Below are 18,582 nucleotides of genomic sequence, written 5' to 3' on the forward strand. Positions count from 1 at the left end.
AGCATAAATTTATCTTTGCTTTAAGACGGATCTTCATACATGCCAACAGATTAATTCCACGTTGTATTAATTCGTTCGAATGATAAGAAACTCTAATAACATAACGTATGTATTTCGTGTTTCTCTACTCCTGTTAATCAGACTCCTGTTAAATCCAGTCTCAGTCGAAAATTACATTCACGTGTACGATAATAACGATTATCTGAATTCCATTACGTTTAATATACATCATCGATCATTGCTGTCTAGTAATTATAGATCTTTCAAACGAAAAGTCACAATTCTTCTTCTTAAAAAAAAAAAAAAAAAAAAAAAAAAGAAAAGAAAAAGAAGAAAAAAAAAATAGAACGTCACTTAAAAAAATGTTCAAGTATCATTTTAATCTCGATTCCATTGTAATAATCGCATAGAATTAAACGGAACACACAAGCAAGATTTTATAACGTTAGCAGTTCTCTTTGGTTTATTTCGATCTCCCGTGTTTTTTTTCTCGATCCGTCCAATAGATCGTTCGGGTTCGATATAGTAATGTCGTTTTCAAAAGAGGTAATTTTGAAAGATTGGTGTGTTCGTCCGTTGTTCGTTGATGAGTCTTCCATGCTAGAACCCCGTTGGTTCTTCGCCACCACCACCGCGGACAGCCATCGAAGTCGACGCCGACGTCGTCGACATCACTGAAGTTCCGATGCACACGTGCCGTGTGCAAACTCCGGACGGTATGACTAGGACGGTTCCGAGACGGGGACGGTCATTCGAATCCAGTATTAGTGCGGTGTAGAGTGCTCGGTGCTTTTTAACTTAACCATCCATCTCATTTCTTATCTACCGTAATCTTCGTTGCTCTTATACATACACATACATCCACGTTTTTCTGTGTCTTTCTTCGAAATACTCGTACGTACGTTAGTGGTGAGTACTTATCCAAGTGCAACGAACGACAAATTACGAATAAAAAAGAAAAGAAAAGAACGAAAACGAAACGAGATCTCTTGTTTTTCTTTTTCTTTTTTTCTTCCTTTTTTTTTTCTTTCTCTCTTGTACACTCATATTCGCGATTTTTAGTTTGATTACATCAGTGATACGTAGGAACGAAAAAGGGAACAAAATGTAAACTATCGGCGCGAATCATTACTACTCGTTTTTGTTTTGATAAAGAGAATTCTAATTTCTTTCTTTCTTTTTTGTAGTTTTTTTTTCTCCCACGTGTGATAACGATGAATCTTTATTTTGAATCTTTTAATTATCTTCATTTTTCTCTCTCATGGATTGTGACGTCGAAAAGAATCGTGTCATTGAAATTTTGCCATTGTAATCAAACGCCATCGGCTTGGTGTTTCTTTCGATAAGCATAAATGCTTGACTTGTACTACTTGTACCTATCGAAAGACAATCTAGCAACTACGTAGATACGTAGCAAGGGCGATACATCTTTTCATTTGGTTCTCTCTTTGATTAGAATTTCATCGTTTAATCATTTCTCACGTTTTTCTTTAGATCAAGAATCGTTGATACGAATGAGTCACGTTTATTGGGTACCATCCAAATGAAATCATTGAAACGATCATTAAATTCATTCGTTTTGGACGATCCAAGTATTAGATAAAGCAAAGAAATTCACGTGAGACCTTTCAACGTTAATACCTTTGCTACATGATATTTATCCTATTCGATTTATCTTTTCGAGAAGAATAATATTCTTATGGTATTTTATAATTGTAATTAATCGAGCCTAGATATATGTAGGATGATAGAACATTATTAAAGAAGAAGAAGAAGAAAACGATGAACGTGCATTTATTTTTGGATATATTTATCTATAAGTAATCACGGGCTAATAATCGGGACTACTCTTCTTCCTTATGTTTATATCTCATATAAACATAAAACGTTATAGCAAGGAAGATTTTTCTCTCTTACTAGAAATGATTATTTGAAATTTATTTGCGAAGTTAATAGAGTAGATGCATCGTAAACAAATATAGAAGAGAAATATATACATTGATTAAAAAGAATGAAAACTTTGTAATGGCGTTAGTAATTTCTCTCTCTCTCTCTCTCTCTCTCTCTCTCTCTCTCTCTCTCTCTCTCTCTCTCTCTCTTTCGGTCTCTCGTGAAGTACCTAACGAGTCTTCCCTAAAATGGCCTCGCAAGTCGAGTTGCCTCCGTCCGCACGGATATAGAATATCCGCCGCCTCCTCTATGACTCTACTCTCCTCCTGCCATACTGATACTAGCAAAACAGCTGCTGCCACTACTAAGAGAATTTTCTTGTATTTCTTGGACTTACTGTTTTGCCAGGATGAATCATTGATAGGAATATTCGTAGTTACATAGTTATTATTGTCGATATTTATTTGGAAGGAATTAAGCCAACTCGAGAGAATAAATTTTCTTCTTCGTAAGTGCAACGTTCCTCAGGCAACTCGAGTTAGGTCAACATTTTCTTCGACTCGTTTAACTTATTTCTTTCTATGTCTCATCGTGTCCTCTTTTAGACGGTCTATACTTATCTCGAGTGAAAAGAAAGAAGGAGAACGAGTGAAAAGCATGTAAACGTTAGTAGGTGGTATTTTGTAGAGAGGGTGGGAGGATCTGGACGTTGAGCGAGTGTCTTAGGCTGATCACGGAAATAACCACGGTTGCGGAGGAACGGCGGAAGTAGATTGTTTACGCATGGCACGATTAGATAACTCGACGCAAAGCTCGTAACTTTAAGGATGATGGCGATGCTTCTTCTTTCAATGAAATTTTAATTTGTTTTACTTATAAATATCGTCGTACGAACATGATCTCGTTTCTCGTGATTTTCTTTTCATCAAGAATTGCGATCTTTCATAAATCTCCGCCATTTCTTTTATCTCTTTGCTTGTTTCTTTTTTCTTTGTTTTGTTTATTCATTCTTCTCTAATTTTTTTCTCCTTCTTCTTTCTTTTTCTTTCTTTTTTTTTTTTTTTTTTTTTTTTTTTTTAGTATATACAAGATGCCTTTCAAACCCGTCGAGCATCCAAAATGCCCCAAATGCGGCAAATCTGTTTACGCCGCTGAGGAACGAGTTGCCGGAGGATTAAAGTGGCACAAAATGTGCTTTAAGTGCGGTAAGTAAATGTGCGATATTAATTTTCTCTTTAAAAAGATCATACGTAAAAATCTTGTTAACTTTCTTAAGTTACGTATAGCTAGTTACGTTCTGTAAAAGTAAATTGATAAGAAAAAAGAGAAAAAAGAAATAAGATCAAGTTTGACGATACGATTATCAACGTCGGTGATCGTTGAACGAACGCTCGTGAAAAGAAGAGAAAGAAATTTTGCAAAATGAAAGTGCCAATGGCAAAGTCTACAATAGTGAGAGTAAACTCGGGAAAGAAACACGATCATGATTATATTTAAAGCATGAGTCGTTCGATTGCAACACTTTTGGTCCACTCAACGCTGCTGCCAATTCAACTTATATATGTAGGTCTCGATCTACGTATATGAATCATTCTGAAAGATTAGAAGCGCCGAAGGAAAGTTTTGAAAAACTTCATTTTTAAAATGAAGTTTTTCAAAACTTTCCTTAGGAACGGAAGACGATTACATCGTGAAAAATGTACTATTTCGACATTTATAATATCGGTATCGTTGATTAGCAGATAAATCGTTAAATCGTTTCACGTATGAGAGTAATGATCTATGTAAATAGATGCGTTGATTTTTCTTTTACTTTTAGCAGATCAGTTAAAAAATGATACCAATCTCAACGATTGAAGTCGTCGTGTTGAATTTTGGTAGAGACAAAATACAAAACAAAACAAAATAAAACAAACAAAAAATGAAAGAAATTCTCGGTTGGAAGAACGCATTGACGTTATGTTCCAGGTCTTTGCGGAAAGCTTCTCGACTCGACGAACTGCTCCGAGCACGAGGGTGAGCTTTTCTGCAAAGTCTGCCATGCCCGCAAGTTCGGCCCTAAGGGCTATGGTTTCGGTGGTGGCGCCGGTTGTCTTTCCATGGACCAAGGCGAGCATCTGAAGAGTAGCGAGTGAGTGCATCAACGGTCGTCCGCAACCCCCAACTGCACAACCCCACCCCCCTCAGCCCCCCCAAAAAAGTCTCTCCAGAGTCACCCTTCTATAAATATCATCCCAAATATTCTCGACGAGTTGACATCGACGTCGAATGTCTCTTTGTCTCACTCTCACTCTCTGTTTCTTTTTCTGTCTCTTTCTTTGCCTATTTTTCTTTCTCTCTCTCTCTCTCTCTCTCTTCCTTTTTTCTTTCTGTTTTTCTCTATTCTAAAAGTAACACATCGCAAGAACAGAAAAATTACGGATCGATTGAAGAGTAGTGATCGATTCAAGACCGATTCAAATCGATCATTTAGATTCAACAGCATGCGATCCTTTTCTTGGTTACAATACGTAGACTCTTGAACGATGTTGGAAAAAAGCGAGAACTGTTGCTCCAACTACTGAATCAACCAAGCAAAGCGATCGGTATACCATCCAGACGTTGTTCGTTGTTCTCGTAATCAAAATTAATGTTCTTCTCGTTGTCGTTCAAGGATCAAAATGGTACCAGACCATCGTCCATCGACGATCCTTTTTCTATCGTTCTTCGAGAACTAGAAAAACATCTTTCTTTAGAGGAGAACCTAGACAAGAAAACATCTTTCTTTAGCATTAACCTAGATAAGATTTTCTTTCCTTTTCTTTTTTGTTCTTTTTTTATGTTTTCTTTTTTTCTTCAGACTCATTACCCTCGGAGGATTCTTCGCGTTGCTTCTAAGCAAAAAAGTTTTCCGTTTAAAAGTCTCCTATTTGAAAACATTTATGAATCGACGTATATCATACCGATCTATTTCTCTCTCTCTCTCTCTCTTCATTTTTTTTGTGTTCTTTTTTTTTCTTTACTATGTTAATTGTTCAACTTGAAATCTTTCCCCGAACGAGCCCGACGATTATTATCGACGTTTGTTCAATCCGACGATTACTTTTTTTTCTTTTTTACTTTTTTATTTTATTCCTTCCCTCATTCGATTTCTCGCCCAAAAAACCTGATCTCCCTGTTTTTTTCATTTTCTATCTTTCTGTTCTCTCTCTCTCTCTCTCTCTCTCTCTCTCTCTCTTTCTAATTGTCTATCTGTGTATCTATCTATCTATCTATCTATCTTATTCTGTCGTTCAGTCTTTTTTGCCTACCCATTATCTTCCCGAATCTGTACGATCCTCCCATATATATCTTTTTCTCTCTTTTGTGTATCTTCGTTACTGTTTTTCGTACATGGGCCTGTAACTACGTGGCTGCCCAAAACCGAGCGTTTCACACTTTTTTGTGCGAACACACATACAAGAAAGGAACAAAACCAAAAAAAAAAAAAAAGAAAAAAAAAGAAAAAAGAACACTAGATTGTAGGATCATTTGTACCATCTGTAATAAGTGCCATTAAAAGTGGAAAAAAGGGAAAGAAAAACCAAAAAAAAAAAAAAAAAAAAGATAAAGTGTTTTTCATTCACCGAATAACTCTCTCTTCTCACACGCATACCTACCCAAACCTGTCTTAAAATCTTTCCATTTACCAAACCAAACCCCTCAGCCCTTCGTCCGTATTGTGCAATATCGAACGTTCTGATGATAACGCGTAACGTTAATGTGACTATTTCCCTTTGTCTATGGTTAAACAAAAGGAAAAAGAAATTTCTGTGAACCCCCCCACTGACTGTGAATTCCCATAGGTCCATTTATATATATAGATATGTATATATATATATATAAAAAAAAAGACAACAACAACAACCTATAAGAAAAAAAAACAAAAAAAAACAAAAAACAAAAAAGAAACAAAAAATGCAATAATGAAAAGAAAGAAAAGAAATGTAAAATACACGAACACACCTTACCCCGCCAGCCCCGCTGAGTTCGAGCCAACCAGAGGCCCATTGAACAAAAAAATCTTGTCGCAATATGACAAAAGCGAAAGCGATAAAGAAAATATACTGAGTACCAAAATGGTGAGCACCTGAGTCAGATTCCGTCTCTCTCTCTCTTCTCTCTCTCTCTCTCTCTCTCTCTCTCTTTCTCTCTATCTCTTTCTCTCTCTTTCTATTTCTCTAACTGTCTCTCTCTCTCTCTCTCTTTCTCTAGCTATCTTTCTCTTTCTTTTTTATAGCTCTCTTCTATCCCCGCGTGATGAAAAAGCAAGCTTGTTTTTTTTTATGTTCCAATAAAACACCTGCATGGCCTTTTAACCCTCTCTCTCTCTCTCTCTCTCTCTCTCTCTCTCTCTCTCTCTATCTACCTATCTATCTATCTATCCATCTTTTTATCTTTCTCTTTCTCTATCTATCTATCTATCTATCTATCTATCTATCTATCTATCTATCTATCTATCTATCTATTTCTACCTCTCTCTCTCTTTTGACACATAACCCCGTAATCTTGCTAACAAATCTTAACTCTCGATGCATCGCTGCTAGTAGACGTGTATATATGATTCGTACTCGCATATATACACATTACATATACATACGTACACAAAGTAAAACTCGCAAAAAAACCAGAAATATATATATGTATATTTATACATATATTGTATGTACGTCCTCGGGCACGCTCAGACTCTCTCTCTCCTAATTTTCGCCAAGTTTGGCATATATCTTCCCTTATTCCCTTATTATTAGTTGCACTTTCTTATTCTTCCTTTTTTTTCGAGTTTCAAAACTATATCTCATTTATTATATTCATCTCCGCTTCTCGGCTCTTCTCTCGGGGCTCGGCGGATGTCTATTGCGTGGTTGTGGGGGTAAAAATACACTAACCATTTACTAACACGCTCAATCTAACATCAGCCTCTTAATTATTTCTCTTTACAAAATTCATTGTCAAATTCTTATGTCCTTAGATTCTACTGCGGCTGCCGGAGAGAGCGAAAGTCTGCGAAACTGGTAGATTACTTTTTATCACTTTTTCGGTCACAAAAGAAATTATTATTACATCATTGCGATAAGAAATGAACGTTGCGAAAAGAAAAAACAAATGATTCGTCCCCCGATATACAGGGTAATCGAGAACGAATAATAAATTTTATTCTACCAGTTTCACGATTTTTTTTCTAGCTTACACTTTTCTCCTTTTTTTCTTCGGCACAGTTTGTTGCGCTGCTGCTTCAGTTTGACGAGAGAGTGGCTTAAAATAAAATGAAAAATAATAATAATAAAAAAGAAAGAAAGAAAAAAAAAAAAAAAGAAAGAAAGATCGGAGCTCGGTCATTTTGTTTTTTTGTTCTTGTTATCGATCGAGCACCGATCATCGCATAGCATCGCATTATTCTCAGTTGAGTCGAGAAGAGATGCGAGATTTTCTAACTCCTGTCATTGTTTAGGGAACTTGCGAGAGGATCGAACGCTGTCTTGGAACCACGTGCAATCGCAAAGGCACCCGAGGGTGAGGGATGCCCTCGTTGCGGAGGATACGTTTATGCTGCCGAACAAATGTTAGCACGGGGAAGGGTAAGTTTAGAGAAGACGTGTCTCCTTGTTTTTTTTTTCTCTTTCTTTCTATCGGCTCTTTTGGATCACTCTCGAAGGTGCGATGGATCGTTCGTTATGATCGAAGAAAAAAGCAAACGAGCTACTTTAACGAGCTACTTTGTCGAGTAATAAAGATAAAAGAAAGAATAAAAAAGTTGAAGTGACGACACCGAAGATAATAATTTTCTGATAACGTTAAATTTAGAAAGAATAATTAACAACGATCTATTTGAGCGTGGTTCATCGACATCGTTAGAGGTTGTACGCGATCGACCATATCTGGCTTGGGTATAATATTACATGGTGTATCATTTATATACTGTATGCTAGGCTACATCTGCCATAAGTTAAATAAGGAATGCCAGAAAGATATTTACGGATTCCGTTGTAAAATGATTTCATAGAGTTTCCTATTCTCGAGTTATATGTCGTTATACTTGCGAGCATTCTAAAGAAAGGGGGTAACCGAGAAGTAAGATAATTAGTCAAAGGTATCTAATCTTAGCAGCGTGCCAAGCAAATTCGAGACTAGAATAACAAGCGTGACGATCGCTCGTGCACGAACACCCACGAGCATCCGCCGGGTTGCCTGTTGACCGTTGAAACAGGAATTCGTCGCGTCGTTTCTACGATGTTCTCGTTTCACTGATACCGACGGATATCTGACAAGTTTTTCAACTAATATAATATCGATAATTTTGATAACAAATAATGTTCGCATAATGGGGACACGTTAATACGTAAGGACGTAAGATATAAATTTTTGATTGGTATCTTCTAACATTTATCTTCGTGTTTAAGAAGTCAAATAGCGTTTACATATACATTTTGATCGAATTAGAACAAAATTTGATATCGTAGTCCGATCTGATATATTTTTGAATAATCTTAATTTTTTAATTTCTTTCGATTTAGAAGAAAGCGTTACCGTGATTAAGTTCGTCTTTCAGGATCAGCACAGGTGGTGCCGAAAGCATATTACCTCGAGCTACTAAATTTAGATCTCCAGCGTCGGCACTTAGCTCGGACGACTTCGTTTTCTCCTCTGTGCCGGATTTGCTTCGTATTTTTAGCCGAAAATTCGTTAGATTGCTTGCGTTACTATTCCGTGCAATCGTAAAATAAACTGTTAGGTAGGATAAATGAGCGATAAATGACGGTGCCTGGATGATCAAACAATCGGGTAGAGAGAAAAGATAAATCCGATTGTCTTGGAACGGTGACGAAAGAGTCTTCGAATATTCGACGCATTTTCTACGAGTATCGGGCGAATCGAATGAAATTAATTGATTACGCGAGTGTATTGTCGGCTTAATATCATTCTACATCTATTCCTGATGAGATCCAATTCTAATTTGATCGTCGATTTGAAAGGAGATAAAAATTAAAAAAGAAGAAAAGAAGGGAGAAACAAGAAAAAGAAAGATTTTCATCAAAAAGAACGTACGCGAGTAGGTAGGTTGGGTGACATCTATCGATAGGAGTCGAGTCATTCCTCGGAAGAGTTGGATTGCGCAAAGCATCGCTTTGGGCGATGAGATTAGGCGTTACGATAGTGGAGTTAAACGTGTGAGCACTGTGAACAGGCACGGGCCTGAGATGTTGCCAAAGCTCATGGATCGTGACGTGTTTCCGTAATCTTGGTGTGTATGACGAAACGTGTAATTTTCTAACAATAGAGAAAAAATAATGGACGGCATTTGAGAGGGGATAGGGGAAATCGGTGTCAGCTTATTGCCGTTGGTGCTATTCCAAAAGCTTCCTCAGCATCGTGTCTGGCAAAACACCAACCGGTCGACCGATCTTAGCCGCTCGATGTTAAAAAATAGCACTGGGACCAGAGATACACCCTAACTAGAACGAATAAAATATATCGAATCGTAGGAAAATCTCTTTCTCATATAATAGATATATCGAGATCGTTGAAACGATCGATCCATCGCACCAACCCTGAATGATCCCGATCGATTTATCGATTCGATAACAACGGACAATCTGAGAACTCTACTCGGGGCCCAGCGTGGTCATTCCTGCTTCTTGTGATTAGGGTTACCACAGGCAATGCTTCAAGTGCAAAGTCTGTCAACGGTCTCTGGACTCGACGCTTCATTGCGATGGTCCGGATCGCGATATATATTGTCGAGGTATCTTTTGATCAGCAAATCTATGTTTCCTTAATATTGCTGTCTTGTGAAACACGTTACTGACATGACCGTACCATTTTTTCTTTTTTTTAATTTTTTTCATTTTTTACTGGAAGAATTACAAAGGAAAGAAGAGTCTTTTTTAACCGTCATAAAAATTCTTGACTCCTACTACTAGCACCAAAGTTTTTCCGTCTTTGTCTCTCTCTCTCTCTCTCTCTCTCTCTCTCTCTCTCTCTCTCTCTCTCTCTCTCTCTCTTCCAGAATTCACTTCCAATCATTTTTATACATGCTATCTCGTTATCCGCGATCTTGGTTTTTCCACCTTTTCGTTACCTAATTTTCTTGTGCATTCTTATTTTGATAAACTTCTTCTTTTATGTCAAATAAAATGGTTTCTTTTTTACCAAATCAATTCACTCGCAAGACCTTCTTAAGCAGACGTAAGAGGACTGGCCACTACAAATGGGTCATCCTTTGGTTTTCTAAAATACTGTGATACAATCCCATTGATAAGATATTACATGTTCAATTCGAGAAACATACAGAGTATACTCGATTGAGATCAATAATCAATGACAATAAGTAGAATTGTCGAAGCACGTTATTCCTCCGAGGTGACTAACACAAGACCCTTTGCATCCGACACAGCAATGGCACAAGGAATGCTTTAAATGTGCCAACTGTTCCAAGAGGTTAGACTCTGTCAACTGCTGCGAAGGTCCTGACAAGGATATTTATTGCAAAGGTAAGGCTATCAAAAAAAAAGAAAAAAAAAAAAGAAAAGAAATGTCCGTAGGCAGGAAGATGTAACGTGCAGGATCCGTAATGGAAAAAAAAAAGTTTGTCGTTAAATATTTACACGTTTTTTCTCGATCATTATATCGATCAGCACGTTACAGCTTCTCTTTGGTCTGCACTGTCGGCCAAGTCGATCTACGAGATACCTTTAACTCGTATTCTCTGCAGTATGCTACGGAAAGAGGTTCGGGCCGAAGGGTTATGGCTACGGTCAGGGTGGTGGCGCCCTGCAGAGCGACTGCTACACCAATGGGTGGGTTTTCAGAGCCGAAACTAAGACGGGAAAGCGCGAGAGATATCCCGCCTCAGCTTCTACACTCTCACTATATATGGTGCGCTTGTCTGCTTAACAGCTTGCTATCCGAAGAAATTCGGTCCGCGAGGTATTGGTCATGCTGGGGTTATGTGGATCGGCCTGCAGTGCGATATTGAGGACGAGGGGTATGCACCCCTTAGCTTTATTATTTTTTATTTATCAACGTCAATGTACCCGGTTATATTTATCCTGATAAATTAATCGTTCCTATAGGTTGCGTTTCTATAATGTTATCAATCGTTCCGTTTTTCTTTTTTTCTTTTGATTTTTTGTATAAAAAATTTCACCTGGCTTTAACTGCTCCTACATCTATATTCGTATTTATTTAATGACACATTTGTCAATCATCTAATTCCATTGTAAATATCAATCGATGTAGCGTCAAACGAGATGCAGATGATTTCTAAGACATCGTCCGAAGCATAAATATTCTCTGACATTCGATGTCGCGGTATATGTTCTGTTAGCGATGATAGAAATGTTAAATTTAGTATTACAACTTTGTAGTAGCGCTCGGTCGTAAAAAGTTATATACATGTATATATGTTTGTGTATATATACATACGTATATACGTACGTTCATACATACATATATATATATATATATATATATATATATATATATATTTGTTTTCTTTAAATGCAAAGGTCGAATAATTACTCACGTGCAAGCTTTTGCAGCGAGCTTACAGGTGGCAGTTGTTAGCTTAAGCTTTCTTTTGCATGAGATCTATCCGTTATACGTTTTCTATCATATTTTATTATACTATAGACGATTCTAATCGGTATTCTTTTTTCTTTTTTCTTTTTTTTCCTTTTTTTTTTTTTTGTAGAAAAGCATGCAACCCTAAACACGTCTCCAATCTTCCTTCGCTTACACAATGCATATGCTAAATTTGCTTGTACATAAATATTATCATCGCCTTCCAATAATATTAACATCGATCGTATAATAATATGATTTTTCTATATTTGACGAACATTTAGTGATGCTGCTCCTCGTACTACGGTTGTCGACACAGCCATCATCAAGGCCCCACCTGGCAAGGGATGTCCACGTTGCGGGGGTGTAGTCTTTGCTGCGGAACAGGTGCTCGCGAAAGGACGCGAATGGCATAGAAAATGTTACAAATGTCGTGACTGTACCAAAACGCTCGACTCGATCATTGCTTGCGACGGTCCTGACAAGGACGTTTATTGCAAAACTTGTTACGGAAAGAAATGGGGACCTCACGGTTATGGATTTGCTTGTGGTTCTGGTTTCTTGCAGACCGACGGTCTAACGTGAGTGAAAATTTCATTCTCATTGAAATTTCCAAGGGGATAGAAATAGTAAAAGAGATCGTCACGTTTGATGTTGATTTTTTAGGGAGGAAGAAATTTCAGCGAGTCGACCTTTTTACAATCCGGACACGACTTCCATCAAAGCACCAGCCGGACAGGGCTGTCCTCGTTGCGGTGGCATGGTATTCGCGGCTGAACAACAGCTAGCTAAGGGTACCATGTGGCATAAGAAATGTTTCAACTGTGCCGAATGTCATCGTCCTCTTGACTCGATGTTGGCTTGCGATGGTCCGGACAAAGAAATTCATTGTCGTTCCTGCTACAGCAAACTTTTTGGACCTAAAGGATTTGGCTTTGGACATACTCCCACTCTCGTTTCGACGAATGGCGATCATGCACCATCCTAGTAAGTTTATTAGATGTCAAATATAATAATACCAATTAATTTTAATTATTTAAAACGAATCACTTGGATCGTTTCCATCGCAGTATTGACTCGAAGCCTCAACTCGGCCAGAAACGAAATGACGGACACGGTTGTTCTCGTTGCGGTTATCCAGTTTATGCTGCCGAACAAATGATCTCGAAGAATCGGGTCTGGCACAAGCGTTGCTTTAGCTGTGCAGCCTGTCATCGTTCTTTGGACTCGACGAATCTCAACGATGCACCGGACGGTGATATTTATTGCAGGGGTTGCTACAACAGGAATTTCGGACCTAAGGGTGTCGGTTTTGGCATGGGCGCGGGTACACTAACGATGGCTTAAATTTTACCGTTCGTAACAACATTCGATGCGCGTGCACACACATATACATAAAACACACTAACACGCACACACACATACGCACACACTTATACAAACACATTACACATCCAACACGTACATAAGACGTCATTGACACGAACATCTAACTATACGGTAAATTTATTTCATCTGAACTTTTAATAGGGGAAAAAAAAATAACGGTTTTATCTTCTCTCTCGAAATTTGATCTTCCGTAGTGTTATACCCCCATATAAATACATCCTATATACATACATTTGTCTATACGCTATCCATCTAAAAGAAAAGAAAAATAAGCGAAATGAATTTCTAATTGAATAGGACAAACGACGAGCACTCTGGTCTTAAAAAAAGAAATCGAAAGAAATTAACACATCCCCATCGCCCGTCATTATCTTCTCGATAGAAAACTATTATTATATGGAACTAATAATACTTTTAACGCGATATTATAAAATAATAATAATACTCATAAATATCGTTTAGCTTTATCTCTTAATATCATCAATTTTGCTGTCACTTTTAAGCTGGAAGAACGAAAACGAGCGAACGAACGTAACGGTACAATGAAATAATATATACGTCGATGATAATCGAATAAACGAACTTTGTGCGCGAAACAAAGTACAATTTCCTTCTTTTTATCATTGATAATTGTCCGCGGTGCGTAAAAGCGACACGATGTTCCATCGATGTTTTCATTCAGGTGCGAGAGTTTAAAAGAGAGGGATGCGAGGATGACTATTATTTACATTTAACACACACTAAACGCACATTCCTTCTCTTTGCATCATGTGCGCTATTGTGCGGTTATATGTGATCATAGAACCTTGTATCACTGCCTATCACAGAAAGTCTTTGCTTTACGAATAATTCTATATATTTCTTTTTTAAATATATATATATATATATATATATATATATATATATACGAAAGAAATAAATAATAATGATAATAATACGGAGAGTGCTCTCTAAACGTTAATTTTTTACGTTAAACATTGCACTCCCCATCTCCGATAAAAAGGACTTTCTTGTTAATTAAGGATATTTGCTTGACAGTTAAATAATTTAATAGGTGATAAATATACGTGATTTAAGAAAGAGAGAAAGAGAAAGAGAGAAAGAGAGAAAGAGTGAGAGAGCGAGAGAGCGAGAGAGGGTGAGAAAGGACCATTTATAGGCAAAATGTTTTAATCCATAGTTGTACTATATAATACGTAGGAAAAGCAAATTAATGGAAATATCATCAGGTGTGTCTGTTACAAGCCGCCACATAAATGAACGCTGAAACGTATATACATATGTACGACGCGATACGATGTGAAATACGAACGAAATTTATATACATACACGCATACCTCGATCGTGTAATCAGGAAAAAAAATAATGTAAATCGACTAGGAGACAAAATCTTATATTATTGTAATTTTCAGTGAATATATATATTCGAAAGTAAAGTGATTCATGAGGATACTTGTCAGTTTAATATTCATTAACTAGCGAAAAAGAAACAAACGCTTATGTTATATCAATTATATTCATATTATTTACTAACAAATTTATAGTTAGCCTGGTTTTTGAAGATTCTTATTATTAATCTTCCTTTTGCTTTTCGTTTCTTTTTCTTTTTCTTTTTCTTTTTTTTCTTTTTTATCAATAAGCACACAGATACACATGCAAATAATTTCCATTTTCCTTTATTTTTAATTCATACGAAAATCTCTGATAAAATTGATATACGAGTTATCCGGACAGAACTTTTTATATCCCGATATAAATTAAAATAGTTTTGAATTATTAAATAGAAAAATCAACGGACAATATCACGCTTCGACCGTGATATTATCGTTCGCTACATCCACAGTTTCCTTCTTTTTATCCTCTGCAGGATCTTTGTCGGCTTACGTTAACCTGTATTTTCAACAGAATCCTTCGTGCTTACAGATGGCGTATTTTCAACCCCTATACTCACGAATCTTTCCGAACATAGATGGCAGCTGTTGCATGTCTCGTGGAAAAAAAAATGGAGTTAAAAAATAATAAATATTCGACGACGTACAATAATTATAATTATTGTATTTAAGCGAGTTTTAGAGAAAGTTTGTTACTGTGACTCAAGAGACTTTCTCGATTTAACAAATTTAGATTTTTATTGACTTTCAAAAGTAATCAATTCCGAAGGATTTTTTTATTTATATATTAGAAAAATTTGTATAAAACTAATGAATGATAAGATCCAATAAAAATATCAGACAAATGTAAGCCATGCAAGTAATCTTTTAGTTTTTTCTCTTGTAAACTTCAAAGAAAGAAAAATGGACTTAGATAAATGATAGAGTAGGTTGAATCGACATTGATTAAATGTGTGTTTTCCCTTGTGTGAATTATTTCTTTTTCTTTTCTTTTTTTTTTTTTTTTTTTGTTACATACAATATATAATATTTTGATGGAAATAATTTTTAGTCGAATCGTCGGAAAGAGGCAAAGGATTTAGGAAGAACATTGGCGAATGGAATAACTTGAAAATTTGGAAATACATAACGTTAATAATCGCATTAATTATAATATATTTATTACAAGTTTTTAAATAAACATTCTGCCTCCGATGTACACATAAATAATTTGTATATTTCGCATTCTGCAACTTCTCTCCGACGTCATAACTGTGTACATTAACACACATCGTGTTATTTTTATAATATATATCTTATCCATAGAATTACTATATGCATAGAGCGATTTAGTTGTTCTTAATCTTAAATGATAAGTCAATATACAGAATTCACGTTATTATACACGTTATGTACGTACGACATTCTCACATTTCTCATCGAAATTTTCGACCTATCCGATTGATCGAAGTCATAAATACAAAATCACATCTTCCCAAAATGTTTCTTGCACATTTTCAGGATATTAAAATTCGCGCTTGCTTAAAATGGCCAGGCGCTTAGTTAATAAATCCAGTTAGCATTTCGATTATTATTATTATCATTATTTCTTGAAAAATGTAAAATTTCTCTCGTACCGTACTTTTCTGTGGTACGGATTTTCGATTAATAAATTTCAGGCAGGCGATAGAGGATGGACGGTTGTAAGTGATAATGGATCAAAGGTTATCCTAATTTTCCTTGGGTCAGTTTTGTCAAATTTATAGTTTCGAATTTGAATATGTAATTGGAAGGACAATGATCTGATAAAATCACGTTGACTTCGTTAACGCCTTGTCTATTAGGACGATTAATATGATTCGAAGGAAAATAAAAAAAAAATGAGGGAAAAGAAAATGATATAACAGATACAATTTCCATCTACCCTACCCATCGGTTTCTTTGGCAATACGTTTGTCACAGTTCGGTTATATTCTTTTAAACATATTTTTTTTTCAGGACGGCTGTCGCTTTATGTTTAGATTATCAAGGACGCAGTGGGTTATCTTTCTCATTTTCTCTCTTTATCGTTAACTCGTCTCTGCGAATAATTCGTGGCATAGATTACGATGGTTTTATGCATAGTGCAACAATATACGATCTAAGGTATACGTGCAAACTAGTATTTGCGTTCTTAAAGCGATAGATACAGGAATGAGAGTCGTATGGCAATATCGCGTGTTAATTTTGCCAATGGAAGAAATAAAAAGAAACGATCAAGACAAAAAGAAAAAAGTGAAAGGAAAGAGTACCTTCTGAAGATTTGGAGACTTTAAAATCGACACTATTCCACGGTTTTACTTTTCAGAATGTGACGAATCAAGACATCGCTTGAGAGAAATCCGGTTTTACGCGGACTTTGAACAATCGTAGTCGTTAATTCTGTACAGGCGACCGCCATTATTGCTTCTGTTGGTCTTCTACACATCTATCTAACCTTAAGAAAACTAACGTTAAACAATGATCGCATGATTAAATGTTAAATTCGCGAATTTAACTATTTCCCTCGCTCTTAAGTAACGATTTTTACAAATGACTATGGATAATATCTTAACGTACCGTTTGAAGAATCCTAGGGATAAAAATCCGCGAATAACAAATTATTTAATAATCATTACTTTGTACCTATTAATCGAATATCGTGGACAGTCATCGAGTACGCGGATATTTATTATTAATTTAACGTGCGAACTTATCCCAAAGTCATATTTTACCGAGTACACTTTTTTCCCTCACTTTTCATTCTCGATTTACATCGATCAAAGAAGGACTTACAACATGAAATAAAACGATCAACCATTTTTAAACGTCCTCGAGTTATATATCGGTGAACTTCGGAAAACAAAATAACTATTAACAATGTTCCCGAAAGTCTGATATAACAGGGTAACGAATCGAACTCGTTGCTACAAGGGTGGTCATTAATAACTTACATGTTTCTAAAATCTTCAATTATTTCTTAATATCTTCGAATCGATTCGATCGGTACTGTGTCAACGCATTTTGATAATTATTCTTAGATGAATGCAATAATCGCTTCGTCGCAGCACCGGATTTGAATTTCAACGACCACACTTGTATCTACATATCACACCGAAATTCTCGGCAACCAGTCCGATAAGACGATACTCTTTATATTTACACGAATTTGTCGGCTTACCGTAACCTTCTATAAAGGAAACGAAATTAATAAAGATTTCCGGTCTTCAAAGGTAGCGGATCCAACAAATAAGAAGGTAACGCCGTGGAGAAAGGTCTTGGACTGCATGAGCCCCACGTACCACCTCCACTGTTTGCACGAGCGCTAGGTGAGCTATTTTCCCCGGTACCGTCCGGTGTATGTTTCACATTAACCAAATTTGGATTAGCGACAGGCTTGACCTCGTTCGATGGTAAGACACTACCGTTCGAGCCACCTGGCGGTGTCGCAGGACTTCTTGGCGAACGTCCTTCGGCTTTGACGTTGCCAGCAACCGGACTTGAAGCACCACTATCACCACCTATTCCACCTTGAGACGAAGACTTTTGTTGGGCCAGTCTTTCCTGTTTTCGGAATTTCGCACGACGATTTTGGAACCATACCTGTAACATTAGAAAAAAGAAAAAAAAAAGAAAGAAGGCAATCCGATAAAAACGAGGAGAGGAATGATAAAAGGGAAAATATAGTTAGAAATATAACTACAATCGATTCCAATCATCGTACTCCAACAGAGATGGCAATGTTCACGGTGGCCTCTTTTCCCAAATGAAAATTGGGAAACGGGTGATGAGCAGTCAACGAACACATCAACCACGACGTTTTTTAAAACACCGTATGCGCGTACACCGCCGAAAAAAACAGAGAGAAAGAGAGAGAGAGAAAGAGAGAGAAAGAAAGAGGAAGGGAGGACCATGCAGCACGCGTAATTGGCTCTAGTTGACCAAACGAAATATTTAACGAATAAAACAAACGGAAAGCGGTGCCGACCTGCATGTTAAAGCAGGGGATTTATTTGCTTTAGCATTTGTTTGACCGGCAGAGGAGCCACCACCCACCCTCTCCAAAAACCTACCCCTACCTCTAGCTGTATATATATACACACATATATATACAATATATATATACATACATATATATACAATATATTCTATATATATAGTGTATATATATATATATAAATGTACTCCTTCCTCACGTGGATTCAGCCCCCTGGATTTTCCAGAGACGAGAGAGATAGAGGGAATGGGGGAGGGTGAGGAAGGATTCACGGAGGAAGAGGCACGGAACACCATGATGAACGTGATTGCCCTTTCCGGACGGCAAACACCGCTA

General features: G+C 36.8%; 2 protein-coding genes across 6 annotated transcripts in view; one reads left to right on the forward strand and one right to left on the reverse strand.

The window, feature by feature from the left end:
- Window positions 1-729: 729 nt before the first annotated feature.
- Window positions 730-14,313, forward strand: LOC122628735 (muscle LIM protein Mlp84B). 5 transcript variants are annotated; one of them, XM_043811302.1, is made up of 9 exons: window positions 730-909; window positions 2,971-3,095; window positions 3,859-4,021; window positions 7,361-7,487; window positions 9,556-9,652; window positions 10,807-10,894; window positions 11,757-12,053; window positions 12,139-12,459; window positions 12,543-14,313. In XM_043811302.1, exons 2-9 carry the CDS (start codon window positions 2,981-2,983, stop codon window positions 12,817-12,819), a joined length of 1,485 nt encoding a protein of 494 aa, XP_043667237.1. In that variant the 5' UTR covers window positions 730-909; window positions 2,971-2,980; the 3' UTR covers window positions 12,820-14,313. The 5 variants fall into 5 exon arrangements, 4 of the variants coding, with proteins under 4 accessions (XP_043667237.1, XP_043667240.1, XP_043667239.1 ...); XM_043811303.1 differs by lacking the exons at window positions 9,556-9,652; window positions 10,807-10,894 and adding exons at window positions 10,304-10,400; window positions 10,622-10,706 and having other exon boundaries at window positions 733-909; XR_006327105.1 differs by lacking the exons at window positions 10,807-10,894; window positions 11,757-12,053; window positions 12,139-12,459; window positions 12,543-14,313 and adding exons at window positions 10,304-10,400; window positions 10,622-10,656 and having other exon boundaries at window positions 732-909.
- A 2,418-nt stretch (window positions 14,314-16,731) lies between these two features.
- The window catches only part of LOC122628739 (paired mesoderm homeobox protein 2B-like), an 11,274-nt gene continuing 9,423 nt past the window's right edge, over window positions 16,732-18,582 (reverse strand). The window contains exon 3 of the mRNA XM_043811322.1: window positions 16,732-17,852. Coding sequence (XP_043667257.1) covers window positions 17,457-17,852 — 396 coding nt within the window. The 3' untranslated portion in view covers window positions 16,732-17,456. The remainder of the gene's footprint in view (window positions 17,853-18,582) is intronic.

This window comes from Vespula pensylvanica, chromosome 4 (assembly GCF_014466175.1).
Source record: "Vespula pensylvanica isolate Volc-1 chromosome 4, ASM1446617v1, whole genome shotgun sequence".
Lineage (NCBI taxonomy): Eukaryota > Metazoa > Arthropoda > Insecta > Hymenoptera > Vespidae > Vespula > Vespula pensylvanica.

Bases quoted from the DNA above. Each gene is read 5' to 3' on its own strand.
- LOC122628735 (XM_043811302.1), top strand. From the start codon at position 2,981: ATGCCTTTCAAACCCGTCGAGCATCCAAAATGCCCCAAATGCGGCAAA. The intron at 4,022-7,360 runs GTGAGTGCATCA...GTCATTGTTTAG, and splicing joins GAGCATCTGAAGAGTAGCGA to GGAACTTGCGAGAGGATCGA. The intron at 7,488-9,555 runs GTAAGTTTAGAG...TCTTGTGATTAG, and splicing joins AAATGTTAGCACGGGGAAGG to GGTTACCACAGGCAATGCTT.